Below are 18,806 nucleotides of genomic sequence, written 5' to 3'. Positions count from 1 at the left end.
GAGACACACAGACAGCTATATGATGATTGTTGGTAAGGTGTTTGAATAGAAGTAAAATGCTTGAGAGCATGACAGGAAAAGGAAGAGAGGGAAATAACCAGAGTGAGAGTAATAGAAAAGAGTGAGAGTAATAGGAGCAATGAGGTGATAAAGAAGAGAGTAATAAAAGAGAAAGAGGGAGTGTGTGTGTGTTAGAAGAGAGGTAGGGTAATGGGAGTGGAAATAATGCAAGAGAGAGGTACAGTTCAGACAGACAGTGATGGATATTAATAATGAGTAATAAAGGAAGGAGCAATATAGGAGAGAGAGAGAGAGAGAGTGGTAGATAGGCAGTAAAACTGGAAGATAGTAAAAGAAGAGAGAGTGTGATGGCTGTTAATAACGACCATCATCATCAGACTGACATTGGTTTTCCCATGGGCTGAGTGGATTTTCTCCAGTTCAGCTTATTACCATCTTTTGCAATCTTGTTATCTTCACAAGGTGTTGCATCTTCACATCATTTCTGAGATCCAGGTTAACATGGTATTAACACACCTGTAGCTATAGCTTTTGGTGTACATAGACTGCAGTGTTAATGAACATGTGTGTGTGTGCATGGCAATAAAATCTTTGGTATATCCTATGGCTGGTCTGATTATATATACATGTCATTTTGTAATTGATTAAAAGCTGTACGAATAAGCAGTATGTAGCAATGTCTCATGTTGTCAACTCTGTTGTTTGAAACAAGTTAAACAAGCCATACCACCCACCCACCCACACACACACACACACACACACACACACACACACAACACACACACACATACCTACACACCTATTGAAACTAAAAATATTCTATTTTTTTACAGATTCCTCCAACAGAGCAACAATAATTTTACTGAATCTGTCAAAAGAATTCGTTATTATTTTTCCCATATTGTTAATTCCGTAAGTAGAACAACACAGAAAGAAGCCTCATTAAATATTTTTTTATAATCAAATTGCAATGTAATTTGGTTTTGTGTATATCCGGTTTAGTTTATTGATCACTTGTTCCTAAGCAACAGTTCTTTCAGTGCTGTTGACACCGCCAGATTAAATGGTACTGTCCAGGTGTCGAAACCATAATGATATCCATGGGCCAGCTGATGATGGAGGTATGTCGGATTGTTGGTAAGCCTGTTTTTGTATATGTGGAATAGTGTTATAACACATCCATTTGATATATATATATGTATGTATATATATATATATATATATATATATATCAACATCAAAATAAATATCAATGGAAATTGTAGTTGTGATACCTGTGCTGGTGGCACGTAAAAAGCACCAGCCAATCATGGCCACTTCCAGCCTCCCCTGGCACCTGTGCTGGTGGCACGTAAAAAGCACCCACTACACTCACGGAGTGGTTGGCATTAAGAAGGACATCCAGCTGCAGAAACACTGCCAGATCAGACTGGAGCCTGGTGCAGCCTCCTGGCTTCCCAGACGCCAGTTGAACCGTCCAACCCATGCTAGCATGGAAAACAGACATTAAACGATAATGATGATGATGATGATATATTATAAGCAAATTTATAAGTGCTGAGTGAGTTGGTATTTTACAAAAAATAAAGAAAAATGTCAAATGCAGGATAGCTGTGAAACAGCTTAGAAGATTGAATAAATACCCTCAGAGACAGAAAAAAGGGGTCAGCACAGTTGCTGGGTAATGAGTAATTATATGCCAGAAAATTATGGAAGTAAAACAAATTAAAAATATAATGCTATAAGCAGGGCAGGATTTCCCTGTGGGGTTGGCAGGCAGAAGCTAAGGGCCTCAAAACCAAGAGGTGCTTCAGTGAAAGATATATGGTGTTTCTGAAGGTGTCATAAGGGGCCTTTTAGGTAGGGGCCATACACATGGAATTGCCCAGAGCCTTTCTTTGTCTGTATCCAGCAATGGCTATGAGGAATGTGTCTGATCTTCTACTGTGACAATTTTTCAAAATCTTTATATCAAAAAATATATCCCAACCACATAGTTCCAGGTTCAGCCAAACTGCATGGCACCCACCATGGCACTGTGCCGACCAAAGCTTTGGGAGTGGATTTAGTCAATGGAAACTGAAAGAAGCCCATTGCACATATATATATATCTGTGTGCATGTGTGTGCTTGTTCCCCACCACTGCTTGACAACCAGTGTTGGTATGTTTACATCCCCATAACTTAGCACTTTGGCAAAAGACAGAGATGAAATAAGTACCAGGCTTAAAAAAAATATTATGTACTGGATTCTTCAAAGCAATGCCACAGCATGGCCATGATCTAATGACTGAAACATGTAAAAGATGAAAGAAAAAAATGAGATGTGAGAGTGTGTGTGTGTGTGTGTGTTTTTAAAATCTTGTCTAGCATCGTTGTGGAAATGATGAAACAAATGTCATGTTTCTGAAAGGATGAGATTTATGTTCCTTGCATTCCGTTCCATGTTGCTGTGGTCTCTTTTGTTGAGGCAACTCTGCAACGAGAATTAAACCTTGACAAGGGTTTTTAATGAAATTTCCGTAAATTATTGTTATTGATTTCGTTTTTAGATTTGGTTTGCAAGATTCTTTATGTGAGTTCCATGTGTTGAAGCATTTCTGTTGTGTCCGGGGAGAGTCATTCTCTTTTATTGAAAAGGTTGCAAGGTGAAACGAAAATTTTTGAAAAATAAAGAAGGAAATTTTACCGGTGAATGTGTTAGATTATAAGGGACCAAAAGAGAATAACTCTCCCCAGACACAACAGAATATCATTATTTAGTTCCATGTCAGTTGCAATCAAGAATTTAACTTTGTTGTATTTAACTTTGTTGAAGAGTATCAGGTGAAGCGAGGGGACATTGCAAAAGGGTTATAAAAGAAAGGATGCTGGGATGCAAAAGTCTGAGAAACAAATCTGAGAAACTCTGGACTAAATTAAACATGTCCCCTTTCTTAGATGTCAGAGTGTGATCTGAGGGTGATTTAACTGCTAATTCTAGCGGGTCATTCCACAACAAAACTATACACATGTCAGACATGTACACATACTTGTATCTTCCAAATTTTTATCCGTTTACTTGTTTCATTCATTGGACTGTGGCCATGCCGGGGTACCGCATTAAAGGGTTTAGTCAAAGAAATCAATCCCTATATTTTTTTTCCTTTTGAAGCTTGGTTACTCATTCTGTTGGTCTTGTTTGCTGAACCACTAAGTTACAGCGATGTAGACAACTCCAAAGACATGCCTGCACACACACACACACACATGATGGGCTTCCACACAGTTTCCATCTATGAAATTCGTTCACAAGGCATTGGTTGGTTGGGGGCTATGGGTGAAGACTCTTGCCCAAGGTACCACCCAGTGGAACCGATTCAGAAACCATGGGGTTATGAAACAAACTCCCTAACTACACAGCCATGTCAGTGCTTTTACCATTTAAAAAAATTTTCCTGCTGTTTTGATGAATAAATAATTTAATTTTTTAATTACTGACTTCATAATTAATCCTCTTGTAACTAATTAGAAATTTCTTAATTTTTAGACACATTAGAAATTTCACCATTTAAAAATTTTTCCCACTGGTTTGGTGAATTAATTTCTTAATTTTCTCTTAACTAATTAATAATTTCATAATTAATTAATCCTCTCGTAACTAATTAGGAATTTCTTAAATTTTAATCACATTAGAAATTTAATACCGTCAGATGTATTTACTAAGTCTTATATCACAGCAGTGTGTGTGTGTGTGTATTTGAGAGAGAGATAGTATAACGATGAAGAATTTGGTTTAGGACTTTTTTAATTAATGCAGTTCTGTTGTTAGCATAATACTAATAATATTTTATTGGTTGATAAATTAACACCAGTAAATTAATTAGCTCACCCACATGTTGTAGATTGAAACATTTTCTATATAACCTTGAGCTGTTTCTTGTTGGTATTCTGCCAACCAGATTCTGGGGCAATGGATTAACAGAATCAGGGGAGAGTTGGAAAAAAATATTTTGCAGTAATTGTTTTCGCTCTTAACATTTTGAGTTCAATTCCTGCTGAGGTCAACTTTGCCTTTCATCCCTCCCAGAGTTGATAAAATAAAGTATCGGTCAAGTACTGGGGTCAACAGTATCAGCTCCCCTTCTCTCCTTCAACCTTTTTCTCACCAGATTTCTCTTGAAATACTCTGCCCTTTTTACAGTTAATTTTGAAAATGAAGAATTTAGTAAAAGAATTTCATTAATTAATTAATCTGGTGTTTGAAACATAAATTAACATGAAATTTTGATGGACAGCTTTAATCTAAATCAATTTCAGACAGGTCTTTGTGAAAAGGGTTAAAACTGCATGGCATGGGCCAAATATCAGAAACCATTATTCAAAAGGCAGCAAGCTGGCAGAATTGTTAGCATATCAGACAAAATGCTTAGTGGCATTTTTTCCAGCTCTTATAATCCTGAAATCAAATTCCTCAATGGTTGTCTTTTCTTTTCATCTATTTTTCTTTTTTGGTGGTGGTGGTGGTGGTCATCATCATCGTCGTCACCATTTAACATCTGCTTTCCATGCTGGCATGGGTTGGATGGTTTGAATGAGGACTGGCAAGCCAGAAGGCTGCACCAGGCTCCAATCTGTTTTGGCAAGATTTCTACAGCTGGATGCCCTTCCTAATGCCAACCACTCTGAGAGAGTAATGGGTGCTTTCTACATGCCACTGGCATGGAAACTTGTCAGGCAGTACTGGCATTGACCACATTTGAATGGTGTTTTTTTTTGTGCCACCAACACTGGACCAGTCAAGTGGCACCGTATTTGGTAGGGATGTCAATATAATAAAGTACTTAGTCCCTACAACTCATGGCCTTGTGCTAAAATTTTAAACCATTCTTCTAATAATACATGCCGGTGGCACGTAAAAAGCACCATCCAATCGTGGTTGATGCCAGCTCCTCTGGCCCCTGTGCCAGTGGCACGTAAAAAGCACCCACTATACTCTCACTCGGAATGGTTGGTGTTAGGAAGGGTATCCAGCTTTAGAAACACTGCCAGATCAGATTGGAGACTGGTGCAGCCATCTGGCTTTCCAGTCCTCAGTCAAACTGTCCAACCCATGCCAGCATGGAAAACGGACGTTAAACGATGATGATGGTTATGCTTTAGCTTTGCTTTAAAGTATACAAGCTGCATCTGAGTCTCAGCCAGAGATGTCAAGGGACAATTTTTAGCATCTAAAGATGCAAACAGGTGAGGCATTATGCAGTTGAAATGCTGATGTTTGGGTGTAAAAAAAAAAGTCTCTTCATAAAATTTATGACATTGAATGAATAAGGATTGTGTTTAGATGGAGGGACCGTTATGCAAAATACCTGAGATATCCAAAAATATGATCTTTTGCATTGTTTTATTTTGAGGCTGCTCAGAATTTGATCTACTTATGTGTTTGCTCCATTGATGCCAAATAAGGTCACTTACTGAGGGCGTGATTGATATAATTAGATTTATTTGCCATCTGAAACATGTGGTGGCCTTCAGTTTCTGCTAGAAATCAATATTTTGTTTAATTCCTCTGATGTTAGATTCGTTTTCCCATTTTTAAAAATTTCTTTCAGATCGATTTTAGATACGCCAATATTGGATTAAGAGATTTTGAAGTCTACGTACGATTGTCTGGGTATTTACTCATAAAAGTAAGTGGATCTCATGCTTATATACTTTGCTTATTTATTCATATCCTTCACAATGGAAAGGAAGGCAAGCATCACATTCCTACTTCTCAATTCTAAGGTTTCAATCTCTTCTGAAAAATTATATGGATTTTGGTTCTATTTTGTTAATAATGTCTTTGTAATCAGTTCAAATCCTACCACAGTTGACTTAAGCATTTATCTTTCTGGGTCAATATAATAGAGTACCTGCCATACACAAGAGTTGGTGTAATTGTCTCTTCCAAAAGACAAAATGTCTTGTAGTATTTTGTCAGGTTATTTTGTTTGAGATTTGATTCCCACCAAAATCCATTTGGACTTTCAGCCTTCTGAAGATTCATAAACTAAAGTACCAGTCATATACTGGGGCCTTTAAAATGAGCACATGCGGTAAAATGCTTAGTAGCATTTTGTCTGTCTTTACATTCTGAGTTCAAATGCTGCCGAGGTCGACTTTGCCTTTCATCCTTTTTGGGATCAATAAAATAGGTACCAGTTGAGCACTGGGGTCAATGCAATCAACTTAGCCCTTTCCCAGAAACTGCTGGCCTTGTGCTAAAATTTGAAGCCATTATAATGAAGGACATCATCACCATCATCATCACCAACATAAACACCACATCCATGTTACAATCACCCCACCCACCCTTGTCCCCACTCCCATCATTACAGCCACAACCACCACTACCAGCATCGCCATCTTCATCACCCTGTCATCATTGTCATCAGCATAAACATTTCCAATGTCCTCTTTTGTTTCTAAACCAGAATGCTTCCAGTACACCCTTCATAACGAATTCCCTCAAACGTGTCAACAATAGCTACAAGTTAAATGGTACGACAGCGTTAGACGGACTGAAACAGTTCTTAGAATCTCAAAAGGATTATCCCAGCTATGACCATGCCATGATGTTTACGGAGTAAGTCATATAACAACCAACCATCTTGTTATATTTTTTTATTCATTATTTATTTCCAAGGGGCACAGGCATGGCTGTGTGGGTAAGAAGCTTGCTTCCCAACCACATTGTTCTAGGTTCAGTCCCACTCCAGGGCACCTTGGACAAATCTCTTCTTCTATAGACCATGGCCAAGCAAAGCCTTGTGAGTAGATTTGGTAGATGGAAACTCAATGTAGCCCATCATGTATGTATATATATATATATATATATATATATATATATATATATATACATGTGTGTGTGTCCCCTTGTATCAGTGTTTATCCCACCACCACTACTTGACAACTTGCATTGGTGTGTTTTCGTCTCCATAACTTAGCAGCTCATCAATAGACATTGATAGAAAAAAGGTCAGGCTTTAAAAAAAAAAATTAGTTCTGGAGTCAATCCATTCAAATAAAAATTCTTCAAGGCAGTGCCCCAGCATGACCACGGTGCAATGACTGAAACAAGTAATGGATGAAAGATAAGGCAAAGGTCATTGAATAACTTTGACCCTTAAAACCTGATTCATATCAACCCAAGACCAGTTAAAAGATGCTTGTGAGATATTAAAAAGCCTTTCCCTGCAGTTTGTCATGGAGGAAAAAATTCTCACTTAACCCTTTGATATCTAAACCAGCCACGTCCAGCCAAAAACATTCTTGTTTTTGTTCAGGCTGGTCAAGATCTGACCTTTCACACCTACCCTACAACGTCATTCTAAAAATATACAGCTGTATCATTGAAAGTTTAAAACTATGAGATAATGAGTGATTAATTCAAAACAATGTGAATAAATAAATATTAACATTTGACCGAATAATGTGAATGCTAAAGGATTATGGCAATGAAGGAAGCATTGCCGCTTTTATTGTCTTTGAGCTGCTGCTTTCGGTATCTGGTGTTGAAGCAAATAAACAAGTTTGAAATGAATCCATCAGTCAAATAGAGGGCACTCTGAACCGACTTTGATGCGTTTAACACCTTTTTGTCTTCAGCAAGAATATTTTCTCTGTAGCAAACTGCAGTGAAGAGTCTTTACAGGTTCAAATACATCTCAAATATATTTGAACAGCTTTTAGGTTAGAATACTTTTTTGCACTGCTTTGCGCATCCACTCACTTCTAATTCATATCAGGTCAAGGAGCAACCTGAATTTGAAAGCATCCAACCAAGGGAAGATTGTATCACAGACTTACACTCATGAGAGAAAGAGAGAGAGAGAGGGGGGAAGAAAGAGAGAGAGAGAGAGAGAGAGAGAGAGAGAAAGAGAGAGAGAGATGATGTACATACATTTTGCTGTGGAACAAAGCAGGACTTCATTTGCGATACATCCCTAGAGACACACTCTGAGATGGATACACATGGATCGGTTGTCCAATAAAAAGAAATTTTCATTGACTCACAGTGTTGTTCTGCTGACTTCTTGAATGCTTTCGGGAATGTGATAGGCCATATGATGGGCTACATCAAGTATGTATGCATGCATATACACACACATACACAAATATTCACATACATACATGAATTCATGCAATACATACATATGTACATACGTATATACATATCTTCATGCTTATGTATGTACACACACACACATTCACATCCATACACACATGCATACACACAGATATCATCATTGATTGAGCCTGGTGCAGCCTTCTGGTTCACCAGTCCTCAGTCAAACTGTCCAACCCATGCCAGCATGGAAAGCGGATGATAAACGATGCCATAAAATTTCGATTTCTCTGCTCTGCTTTTGTTACAAAATGTTTTAATCTGGCAATTATTATTTCTTCATCTTCCAGTTATGATGCCTTCCACCCAAGGAAGAGAATTCTTGGTAAGTTTTTATGTTTGTGCCAGGGTGAAAATTCCATGCTATGGTGAGGGTGTAACATAATGTGATTAGACACGAGATGGGGGTGGGGTGGAGAATAATGTAATGCAGTGTGTGGTGAGGGTTGGTGGAGTGTGTGGTGGTGCATGGTCTAGTGATTAGGGTATTGTGGTCAAAGTCACAAGATCACGGGTTCGATTCCCAGATCAGGCAGTATGTTGTGCTTTTGAGCAAAAAAACGCTTCATCGTTTAACAGCTGATGTGTGGCACACTGTGCCCCTGCTCAGGCAACATTGATTTGATGGAAGGAGTGAGATAGTGTGAAGCACAAACATTTGATTTCTATATACAAGATTGTTCTGTGCAGGTTGTTTAGCATTCAAGAGAGCAACATTGCAATTCAATGGTGGAGCTTGGAGGAAATTTAGCTACTGTTTCTAGCTGGTTGGGAAACCACACAGTGCTCCCTTAATGGGTCCTCAGTTGTGTGAGATGAAAGAAGGATGTTTGAACATCAGCCTGTGGGTAGGATAAGTGGGCTACAATGGAAAGATCTGGGCAAGTATTGAGAAATGCCCCAAAAGAGGTGAGATCTTAGTGAATGAAATGTGAAACAGAACAGTGTGTAGGGTGTGATGTGACAGTTAGGGTAGATTTTTTAGGGGTGCAGAATAGAAGGTGAATGCTGTGTGAAAGTTGGTGTGTAATCAGTCACAGCATTTTATATGGAATGCGTAGCAGAATGGATTGACAAAATGAAAGCAAATCATTCTCTCTCCCTTTGATTTATTGTTGTTATATGGACATAGCAGAAAACACTTAGCTATGAAGACCAGGTTGTAACCATTGTTCTGATTGGTTAGTTTTTAGGTGCAAATTGTTCCCTATTGTGCCAAATTACATGGTCAAATAATCAGATGCGCTAAAATGGATCATGGGTTCCCTTGGCAGAAAAACTTTCATCGTTCTTGGGAGCCCACTTTTCTCTATAAGAAATGCAGTTCTCAGCTGTTCTGCATCTTTCGCAGACACCACTGACCACACACAACTCGTCTCTGACAAAGAGGTCTCTGACACCAGTCAGTCTCTGTTATAAAATTCAATGATTGCCATACGTGGAATGAAATAACAGGTTGCAACAAAGATGTGCGAGAGACTTCGTGGTTGGGCTGGACTGTTGATGTTGCAGACAAAGTTGACGTTCTATTGGTGGTGTGTAGAGGCAAGCGTTGGTCTGTTGGTCATGTGGTGTTCGTCCAGCAACGATGTAGGCAGGCATCGGGTGGAGATGACAACAGAGGATGGTAAAGGATGGTGAGACAACCTCTCTAATGTTGGGTCCATGAAATGCAGCCAGCACACCCTGTCAGTTATCCTCATTTCACGTCTGTTTTTCCATGCTAGCATGGGTTGGATGGCCTGGCAAGAGCTGGGAAGCCGGAGAGCTGCACCAGGTTTCAATGGTCTGTTGGCAAATTTTTGAACAGAAGATGTATGGGGTTCTGAGGTCCTTTTATTCAGCCTGTCCAGTATTGGGGGAGGAGCACAAAAAATATATATACCCAGTATACTCTGTAAAGTGGTTGACAATAGGAAGGACATGTAACCATAGATACCGGGCCAAATGTGTTTGAGCTGTTTAAGGAAGGAGCAGATTTCCAGCAAGAGATGACTCAGACTGTGAAGACCCATCCGATCCATGCTAGCATGGAAAGCGAATGTAAATAAGGATGATGGCAGGTTGAACGTGTTGTGTGGAATCAAGGTGGAAATACATAAGCCATGTGGATTATAACAATTGCCACTTGCTCTAAATATTTCTATTTCTCATTTCCACAATTCACGAGTTTGAATTCTATTAACCTTCTACTGTTTCCAGGAACCACCTATGCATCAGGTATCTGTACAACCAAACACGTTTCTCTGGTGGTTGATCATGGGGCATACACATCTGGTGGAACAGCAGCACATGAACTGGCTCACAAGTAAGTCACATCACACCAACTTGTACCACATAATTTCACAACACTCTACTTCATACGTTTCCTCACTAAACTCTACCGTACTATAATATACCACATCACACCATTTTACATTACAACAAATTTTAAATAACTTCAACATTCAGTTGGAGTCTAACAAGGGATTCTAATATTTTTGATATCAATCTCCTTTTTCAGTTTAGGCGTTGTTGACCACGATGGAGAAGGAAAGGCCAAGAATTGTCCTCCAGAGAGGCACCATATAATGTCACCTTCAATAGGGATACTCAGTAATACCACTAAGGGCTATGGCTTCAAGTTTTCAGACTGTTCTGTGGAGCAGTTAAGAGTAAGTTTGAAGGATTTAGATGAAAGGTATGTATGTTTGCTGAGTAAATTTTCTCATATTTTATCCTTATTGAGATTAATTCTGATGGACACGTGGAGAGGTTACTGACCAACCTGTTGCTAAGAGATTTGTAGTTTATATCATGTTATTAGTACTGTGATATGTCAGTGGTCAAAATGCTTAGATCTGAAATGGCTCACACCACCTAGCTGTAAGCAGGTACCACAAAATAGACAGGTCTGCCACCACTAGCTGTAGCAATAATGTAAAACTGAAGAGTGTTTTGTCATAAAACTGATTTGAGTTCAAATGTCTTTAGGAATATACAGTACAGGGGTCAACTCTGCTAAGTTAACTTACCCCTGGATTCACTACACAAATATAAAGACCTCTTTGTTATCTGTATGTCCCTGTGAGTTAGTGTAGTCAACATACAGACTAACAATGATATACACACACACATACACACAGATATATACACATAAACAGATACTCAAATATATTTTAAGTTTATATGATTTTTTCCCCTCTTCTGCAGTGGAATGAATTGCCTCAACAACGAAGCTTTCATCAACAATTCGACCGATTTCTCCGGCAGCATGGAAACATTACCAGGAGAAGTACACAATGTCCACGACCAGTGTAGACAGATTTACGGACCAGATTCATTCATGTGTGTAAGTTATTCTCCTCTTATCAATATTTTCACCCACTGAACAGCAGGGAATAGTCAGAATCGGTAGAGCAACCAAATGCCTTGTGGTCTTTAGTTAGAACCCCTTACATGCTGAATTCAAACCCTGTCAGAGTTTTCTCTTTTCCTTTCATCCTTTTGAGGTTAATAAAATAAGTCCTCATTAAGTACGAAGGTGCTTTAATCAATTCTGCTTTCTAGCTTATACCTATAAATTTGCTGTGCCCTGTGCATGTGTGCTGACATCCGTCCTTTACTCATGTGAGACATGAACACTTTACAGTCCTTGAACACGTCCATCAACAATGTTGCTGGTCCTTACAGACTCCAGACACAGAGGCCTTGAGGTGAGTTGATGTTCTGAGCATTGAAGCAATGGTACACGAGCACCACTTATGTTGGGCTGGACACCTTGTTTGGATGAATGACCAAATGCCTAAGCAAACTGTATGGTGATCTGCTTTGTGAAGAGTGCTCCCAGCAGAAACCAACCCTGCAATTTGAGGATTGTGCAAAGTCCTTGTTGAAAGTAAGGGAAATATGGGAAGTCAATTGGGAAAGCAATGCTTGTCCTCAACGGAGGAAACAAGCAAAGGAGGGAGTGGACATTTTCAAAGTGGCTGTGGGGTAAGAAGCTTGCTTACCAACCACATGGTTCCAGGTTCAGTTCCACAGCATGGCACTTTGAGCAAGTGTCTTCTACTATAGCCTTGGACTGACCTTGTGAGTGAATTTGGTAGACGGAAACAGAAAGAAACCTGTTGTATGTGTGTGTGTGTGTGTGTGTGTGTGTGTGTATATTTGTGTGTATCTGTGCTTGTCCCCCCACCATCGCTTGACAACTGATGTTGGTGTGTTTGTGTCCCTGTAACTTAGCAGTTCAGCAAAAGAGACTGATAGAGTAAGTACGAGGCTTACAAAAAATAAGTCCTGGGATCGATTTGCTTGACCAAAGGTGGTGCTCCAGCATGGCCGCACTCAAATGACTGAAACAAGTAAAAGAACAAAACCTACATTTTTCATGCAGAATTGAAGTGAGCTGCTCAAGATACCAGTGTTGTGTGTGGGGGAAGCTTGGTCTGCCATATCTGTGAACACGTACATGTATCAACAGCTGTGTTCGTTTGTTACCTGTGGAGCCACAGGTATGAAGTGTAAATTTGCCTAAATGCATAATGTTCCTGCTGGTCAGTGATGTCCTTCCTCAGCCAAAAGTGGACAGTCATTATATAAACGAATGTCAAGAGAACAGGAATCATGTAGCCACCTTCGTTAGTTTACAGCTGTTCTTGCTGTAAGAAACAGTGGTGCACAAGCTCTCAGCTCTGAGTGTATTTGCTTTATATAGCAGAAACAGCTGTAAGCTACTGAAGTTGTTCCTTTCACTTTCATTAATTAATGTTACACTCTATACTCACTCAATGCCTTCCATATGTACAATGAGTTTTAACTGCTGGATATTATTATTGCTAGTCTTTAACGCCTGTTGTGTCTATTGTGAATCATTGATGAGGTCAATGGCTAGATTAACAATGTTTCTACGACTGTTATGTAATGATTATGGCATTTCAGTGAAGTGTTGTTGTAAGGCACGAAATAAAGTTGTCTTTACTCTGAGTTGCAATTGGCAACAATGACTCCAAGCGTTGGATCACAGGAAAACCAGCCAGATCTCACAGCTGTGACCACATACAAGCTCCTCCAACCCCTTTGCCAGCAAGGGCTGCTACACTACAATCACTCCCAGCACACAACATGCCCTTGCCACAGACCCTGTTGCTTCTGGACATCATTTCATCCGCCTTCTGGTCCCTTCATCACATCATCCTTTCTTCCTTCCGGTCACTCATCCTTCCTCCACAACAAGTTCTGTAAAAGTATTGAAAACCTGTTTGCTGTATGTTTTAATACACACACACACACACACACACACACACACACACACACATTTAGTTTGGGAATCAATTGTTTTCCTCCTTTCCTTCTAATATCTTCTATTCTTCCCTTCTTTTGCATCCTTTTATGATTCCTTTCTTGCAGCCGCCTGCCTATCCATCACAAATCTGTTACAAAATGATGTGCTACGTCCCTGCAACCAGTAAGTGTGTAACTGAGAGTGGGTTAAGAGCAGCAATCGGTACACCCTGTGGATATCAAAAGGTAGGTTGTTGTTGTTGTTGTTAGGGAGCAAGCTTGCATGAATCATTACAACATCAGGAAGCAAAAAATTCTTTGTGATATTTTCTCATCCTGCTGAGGTCTATTATGCATTTAATATTCCCAGGGTTGATAAAATAAATTTCCAATCAAGTTGGGTGGGATGGGGGAATGATATTGAGTAACCCCCAACCCCTAAAAATTTCCTGGCCCTATACCTAAGTAAGAAGCAATTTTTCTTTTTTCAAAGAAATCATCATCATCATCATCATCATCATCAAAATGCTTAGCAGTATTTCGTCTACTGCTACATTCTGAGTTCAAATTCCACCAAGGTTGACTTTGCCTTTCATCCTTCCAGGGTTGAAATACCTACCATTTCAGGACTGGGGTCAATATTATTGACTATCCCCCTCCCCCAAATTTCATGCCTTGTGCCTATAGTAGAAAGGATTATTATTGAGTGAGAGAGCACTGTAGGCCATCAAAGTGACGCTGGGGTACAAATATATGAAGTCCAGTACACCTGTCTGATAAGGGCACACCAGGTACATGTACCACAATCATATGTACGTGACGTGGTGATTTCATATCAAGATAAACAGTGCATGACCTTGCAGGTGAGGCTTATTTAGAATTTTCGTCGGCTCAGGTAACCCATCCTGCTCAAAAGGTCCCTGAATAAGGGTTGTTTAAGGATGATGAATGAAACACCCATGTTTCCAGTGGTGAATCATTCAATTCCTCTCAACACACAGCTATGATGCTCCCCCACTACCTCTGCTCATGATCAGAGATGCACATATCATCAGCCACCAAGGGACATGCTCAACTGGTTAAAGTCAAACAACTGACAAGCAAATCTGAGTTACTGAGCAGAACATTTGCTGTAGCTCATCTTTTATTCTTATTAAGTGGCCAGCAAGCAGAATCAGAGACAAAATGGCTGCTGGCATTGCCTCTGACTCTTTGCATTCTGAGTTCAGATCATGCTGAGATCACTTTCAACTTCTCGGGGTCAATGAAACAACCATAAAAACAAAGAAACAAACTAGGAAATACAGTAAGAAAGGGAGCAGTGGAGAGCAATGCCAAGGGACCAGAAGAGATGATAAGGATCAGGTATACTTAGTTACAGAGAGAAGCAGAAATTCAGAGTTTGAATATGTTTGGATGAGAGGCACAAAGTATTCCAGGTCAGTTTGTTAAAGAAAGATTGGTGTGTTGTTGGGGAGAAATATCTATGAAATGATGGTGGCGTGAAGGGCATGGATGGACACTTGCTTAGTGCTGGTACCATCATAAAACCTACCCAGTACTCTCTCGATTGAAAAGTACAACCTATTTAGGGGGACAGTAACTTTGAATAAAGACTGACCCATGCCAGCATGGAAAGCAGAATAAAACAATCAGGACGATGGTGATGATAATAATGATACACACACACACACACACACATATATATATATATATATATGTATATATATGTATAAGGTAGCGAGCTGGCAGAAACGCTTAACAGTATTTTGTTTTTCTTTACGCTCTGAGTTCAAATTCTGCCAACATTGACTTTGCCTTTCATCCTTTCAGGGTCAATAAATTAAATACCAGTTGTGTACTGAGGTCAATCTAATCAACTAGCCCCCTCTCCCCAAAAATTTGGGTCCCTGTGCCTAGAGTAGAAAAGTATATATATATATACATACATACATACATATGTATATATATATATATATATCTTTCATTTTTTAAAATCTTTCTACTTCAGTCACTGGATCGTGCCATGCTGGAGCATCAACTTAAAGTGTTTAGTCAAATAAATCAAGTCCTGTGCTTATTTTTTTTAAAGTTTGGTACTTATTCTATCAGTGTTCTTTTGCTGAACCATGCTGTTATGGGAATGTAAACAAACCAACACCTTGTCTAGTGGTGGGGACAAGCACAAGGGCACACACATATCTTCTTTTGGTTTCTGTCTACTAAATCCACTCGCAAGGCTATGGTTGGCCCAGGACTAGTGAAAGACACCTACCCAAGGTGCCACGTAGTGGGACTGAACCCAGAACCATGTGGTTGAAAAACAAACGTTTTAAGCAAACAGCACTAGCATTTGGACTTATATTTCTACTGTTTTTATTCTTCTAAATATTTTGCCCAAAGTCATAAAATAATAATAATAATAATAATAATAATAATAATCGAAAGATATTTTGCCGTGGCAACCAATCGTTGACTTTCTGCTTTGTCTTAAAATATTTCAGGGTTGTTATTTTGGAAACTGTTTGGTAAATATATCACAACAATTAGTTGCAGGTGAGTGAAATCCTTCCATGATTATCTTGTTGATCCATTGTACAGTGAAGATACCAGATTCTTGCCCAATATGCGGGGTGGCGGGAGCGTGTAGTGGGGTGTCTGTCTGTCTGTGTTATAAGGTCTATATACTCTTTTACTTGTTTCAGTCATTTGACTGCGGCCATGCTGGAGCACCGCCTTTAGTCGAGCAAATCGAACCCAGGACTTATTCTTTGTAAGCCCAGTACTTATTCTATCAGTCTCTTTTGCCGAACCACTATGTTATGGGGATGTAAACACACCAGCATCAGTTGTCAAGCAATGCTAGGGGGACAAACACAGACACACAAATACACACACACACACACACACATATATATATATATACATATATACGACAGGCTTCTTTCAGTTTCCGTCTACCAAATCCACTCACCAGGTATTGGTCGACCCGGGGCTATAGCAGAAGACACTTGCCCAAGATGCCACGCAGTGGGACTGAACCCGGAACCATGTGGTTGGTTAGCAAGCTACTTACCACACAGCCACTCCACAATATTTATATAGCGATAAATATTTTGTCAAATTGAAGTCCATCAACAGAATGGCTTGGGAGACTCACTTCTGAAACCAGAAACGATGATAACTTTGAGTTGGACAGCTGGACAGGTGTTGGCTGGCTGAAGAGCTGTCCAAGCACCAATTTTAGCACAGTTTCTACGGCTGAATGCCTTTCCCTAATGCCTACCAGAATGTACTGGGTGCATTTTTATGTGGCACCAACACGTATGAGCCTGCAGGACAGGGGTCTCTCAGCTGACAAAGAGACATGCCTCTATGGATGGATAGCCATGGTTTTACTTGGCTTGATGAATCTTCTCAAGCACCAGCAAGTCTCCATAAGTCTCAGTCTCAGTCCCTCATCATTTCCTCAGTGAGGCCCAACATCTGAAGAGCCGTTCTCACCACTTCATCCCATGTCTTTCTGGGCTCACCCCTTCCACATGCTCCCTCCACAATTAGAGATCAGCACTTCTTGATGCAGCTGTTCTCCATACACATCACATGACCACACTAATTTCAGTTTTCTCTCTTGCACTCTACATCTGATGCCTCTCACAGCCAATTCTTCGCTCAAGCCATTTACACTCTGTTGTATACGTATGCTGGCATTACTCGTTCAGCAGAAATTTCTGGTTTCCTTTCTTTCAAGCCATCCTCAGTAACCACAGCCCATGTCTCACTACCATGTAGCTCAGCTGTTCAGACACAAGCATCATACATGTAACATTAATTCCTTTAACATATTTATTTTATCAAATATAATTAATTTTCTATTAATTGTAGATGATTGTCCGTATCCAGACCTTCCTTATCTCGTTAACTGTAAATTAGCTTCTCCTCTTTTGTGTAACAATACAGAATTCTACAAACGATGCTGTACTTCATGTAACAAAGGTAAGAATTATTGGTAATCTTTGTTGTTGTTGTTGTTGTTGAACCCCTAATCAGCAGATGAAAGGAATTCCAGCTGGGACTCTCTCATCTTGTTTTATTATTGATTTTTTTTCTTGGACACGTCTCTTCTACTACTATAACCTTGGGCTAATCAAAGCCTTGTGACTTGATTTGGTTGACAAAAACTGAAAGAAGTCCACAATGTGTGTCTTTGAGTCTGTGTTTGTCCTCACCACCACCACCACCACCATTTGACAACGGGTGTTGGTGTGTTTACATCCTGTAATTTCACAGTTTGGCAAAAGACACCAATAGAACAAGTACCAACCTGGGGGTCAATTCATTTGAGTAAATATTCTTCAACGCAATGCCCCAGTATGGCCACAGTTTAATAACTGAAACAATTAGAAGATAAAAAACATAGTGTATCTATATCTAGCATTCTTCATTGGCCATGGGGTGCCTGCTGTGTGTCACATCACCCAATTGTCACAATCCTTTGTTGTTCATGATGTCTGACTCTTTTCCCTATCATCATCAACATCAACATCAACAACAACATTGAAAAATACCTTAGGAATGAGAACCCAAGTTCAAAATTACCCCAAGACACCCGATGAAGGCTGGGGGGTAGATCAGCCGAAGCTTTGTGTTAACAAATAAGATGAGGACAAATATCTGTCAAATGTAAATAATGTAAATAATGTTTATTTTCTCTGTTTAGATTTCACAAAAGAGGATCTGTGCAAAGATGTCCCAGTGCGTATCTTGTCAAAATTCAATTGCAGCCAGTTCTTGCTGCATCATGGCCTGATTCAATGCACCAAAAAGTTAAAGCCTGTTTGCTGCAGATCTTGTGAAGGTAAACAAACATTCGGTTGTCTTTGGGAAGATTAAGAAAAACGGTCAAAAATCAAAGTTTAGGTCAACAATTCAGAACAGAATCGAATGCTTCTCAAATGTGTGGCCTTGGGTTCAATCCCATTGCACAGCAAATTGGGCCTTCTGCTTCCCGAGCCAGTCTTGTGAGATTTGGTAAACAGAAACTGAAAGAAAACCATTGTAAATGTGTGTGTGTGTGTGTGTGCACGCGTGTGTGTGTGTGCACGCGTGTGTGTGTGTGCGTGTGTGTGTGTTATTCTTCTCCAAGAATGTTGTTGACAGTGAGGTCAATGTTTGAGCCAGCTAACCCAGCCTTGGATTGCGGTCCTAAGATGACTTAGATTACCAAGACTTCTAAGCACCCCTTAGAATGTCCAGCTTTGAGGGTCCTTTGAATATGGCTATTCCTCAAATTGATTATATAATGAATATCATTTTGATATCTAGTATACAGTGGGATATCTTAGATTCTATGTAGTGATATCCTTTAGCTATAT

The 18,806-nt window shown here is 39.6% G+C and overlaps 1 protein-coding gene across 1 annotated transcript in view; it reads left to right on the top strand.

Annotated features, from left to right (window-relative positions):
* The window catches only part of LOC115215596, a 60,974-nt gene that overhangs the window by 38,010 nt on the left and 4,158 nt on the right, over positions 1-18,806 (top strand). Inside the window, exons 6-16 of the mRNA XM_029784815.2 lie at positions 855-933; positions 5,612-5,689; positions 6,476-6,627; positions 8,460-8,494; positions 10,372-10,477; positions 10,673-10,849; positions 11,362-11,500; positions 13,558-13,677; positions 15,936-15,987; positions 17,317-17,427; positions 18,152-18,289. Coding sequence (XP_029640675.1) covers positions 855-933; positions 5,612-5,689; positions 6,476-6,627; positions 8,460-8,494; positions 10,372-10,477; positions 10,673-10,849; positions 11,362-11,500; positions 13,558-13,677; positions 15,936-15,987; positions 17,317-17,427; positions 18,152-18,289 — 1,187 coding nt within the window. The remainder of the gene's footprint in view (positions 1-854; positions 934-5,611; positions 5,690-6,475; positions 6,628-8,459; positions 8,495-10,371; positions 10,478-10,672; positions 10,850-11,361; positions 11,501-13,557; positions 13,678-15,935; positions 15,988-17,316; positions 17,428-18,151; positions 18,290-18,806) is intronic.

Source organism: Octopus sinensis, linkage group LG9 (genome assembly GCF_006345805.1).
Source record: "Octopus sinensis linkage group LG9, ASM634580v1, whole genome shotgun sequence".
In the NCBI taxonomy this organism is placed as follows: domain Eukaryota; kingdom Metazoa; phylum Mollusca; class Cephalopoda; order Octopoda; family Octopodidae; genus Octopus; species Octopus sinensis.
The sequence above is the reverse complement of the archived record's forward strand: the minus strand, read 5'-3'. Positions and strand labels throughout refer to the sequence as shown.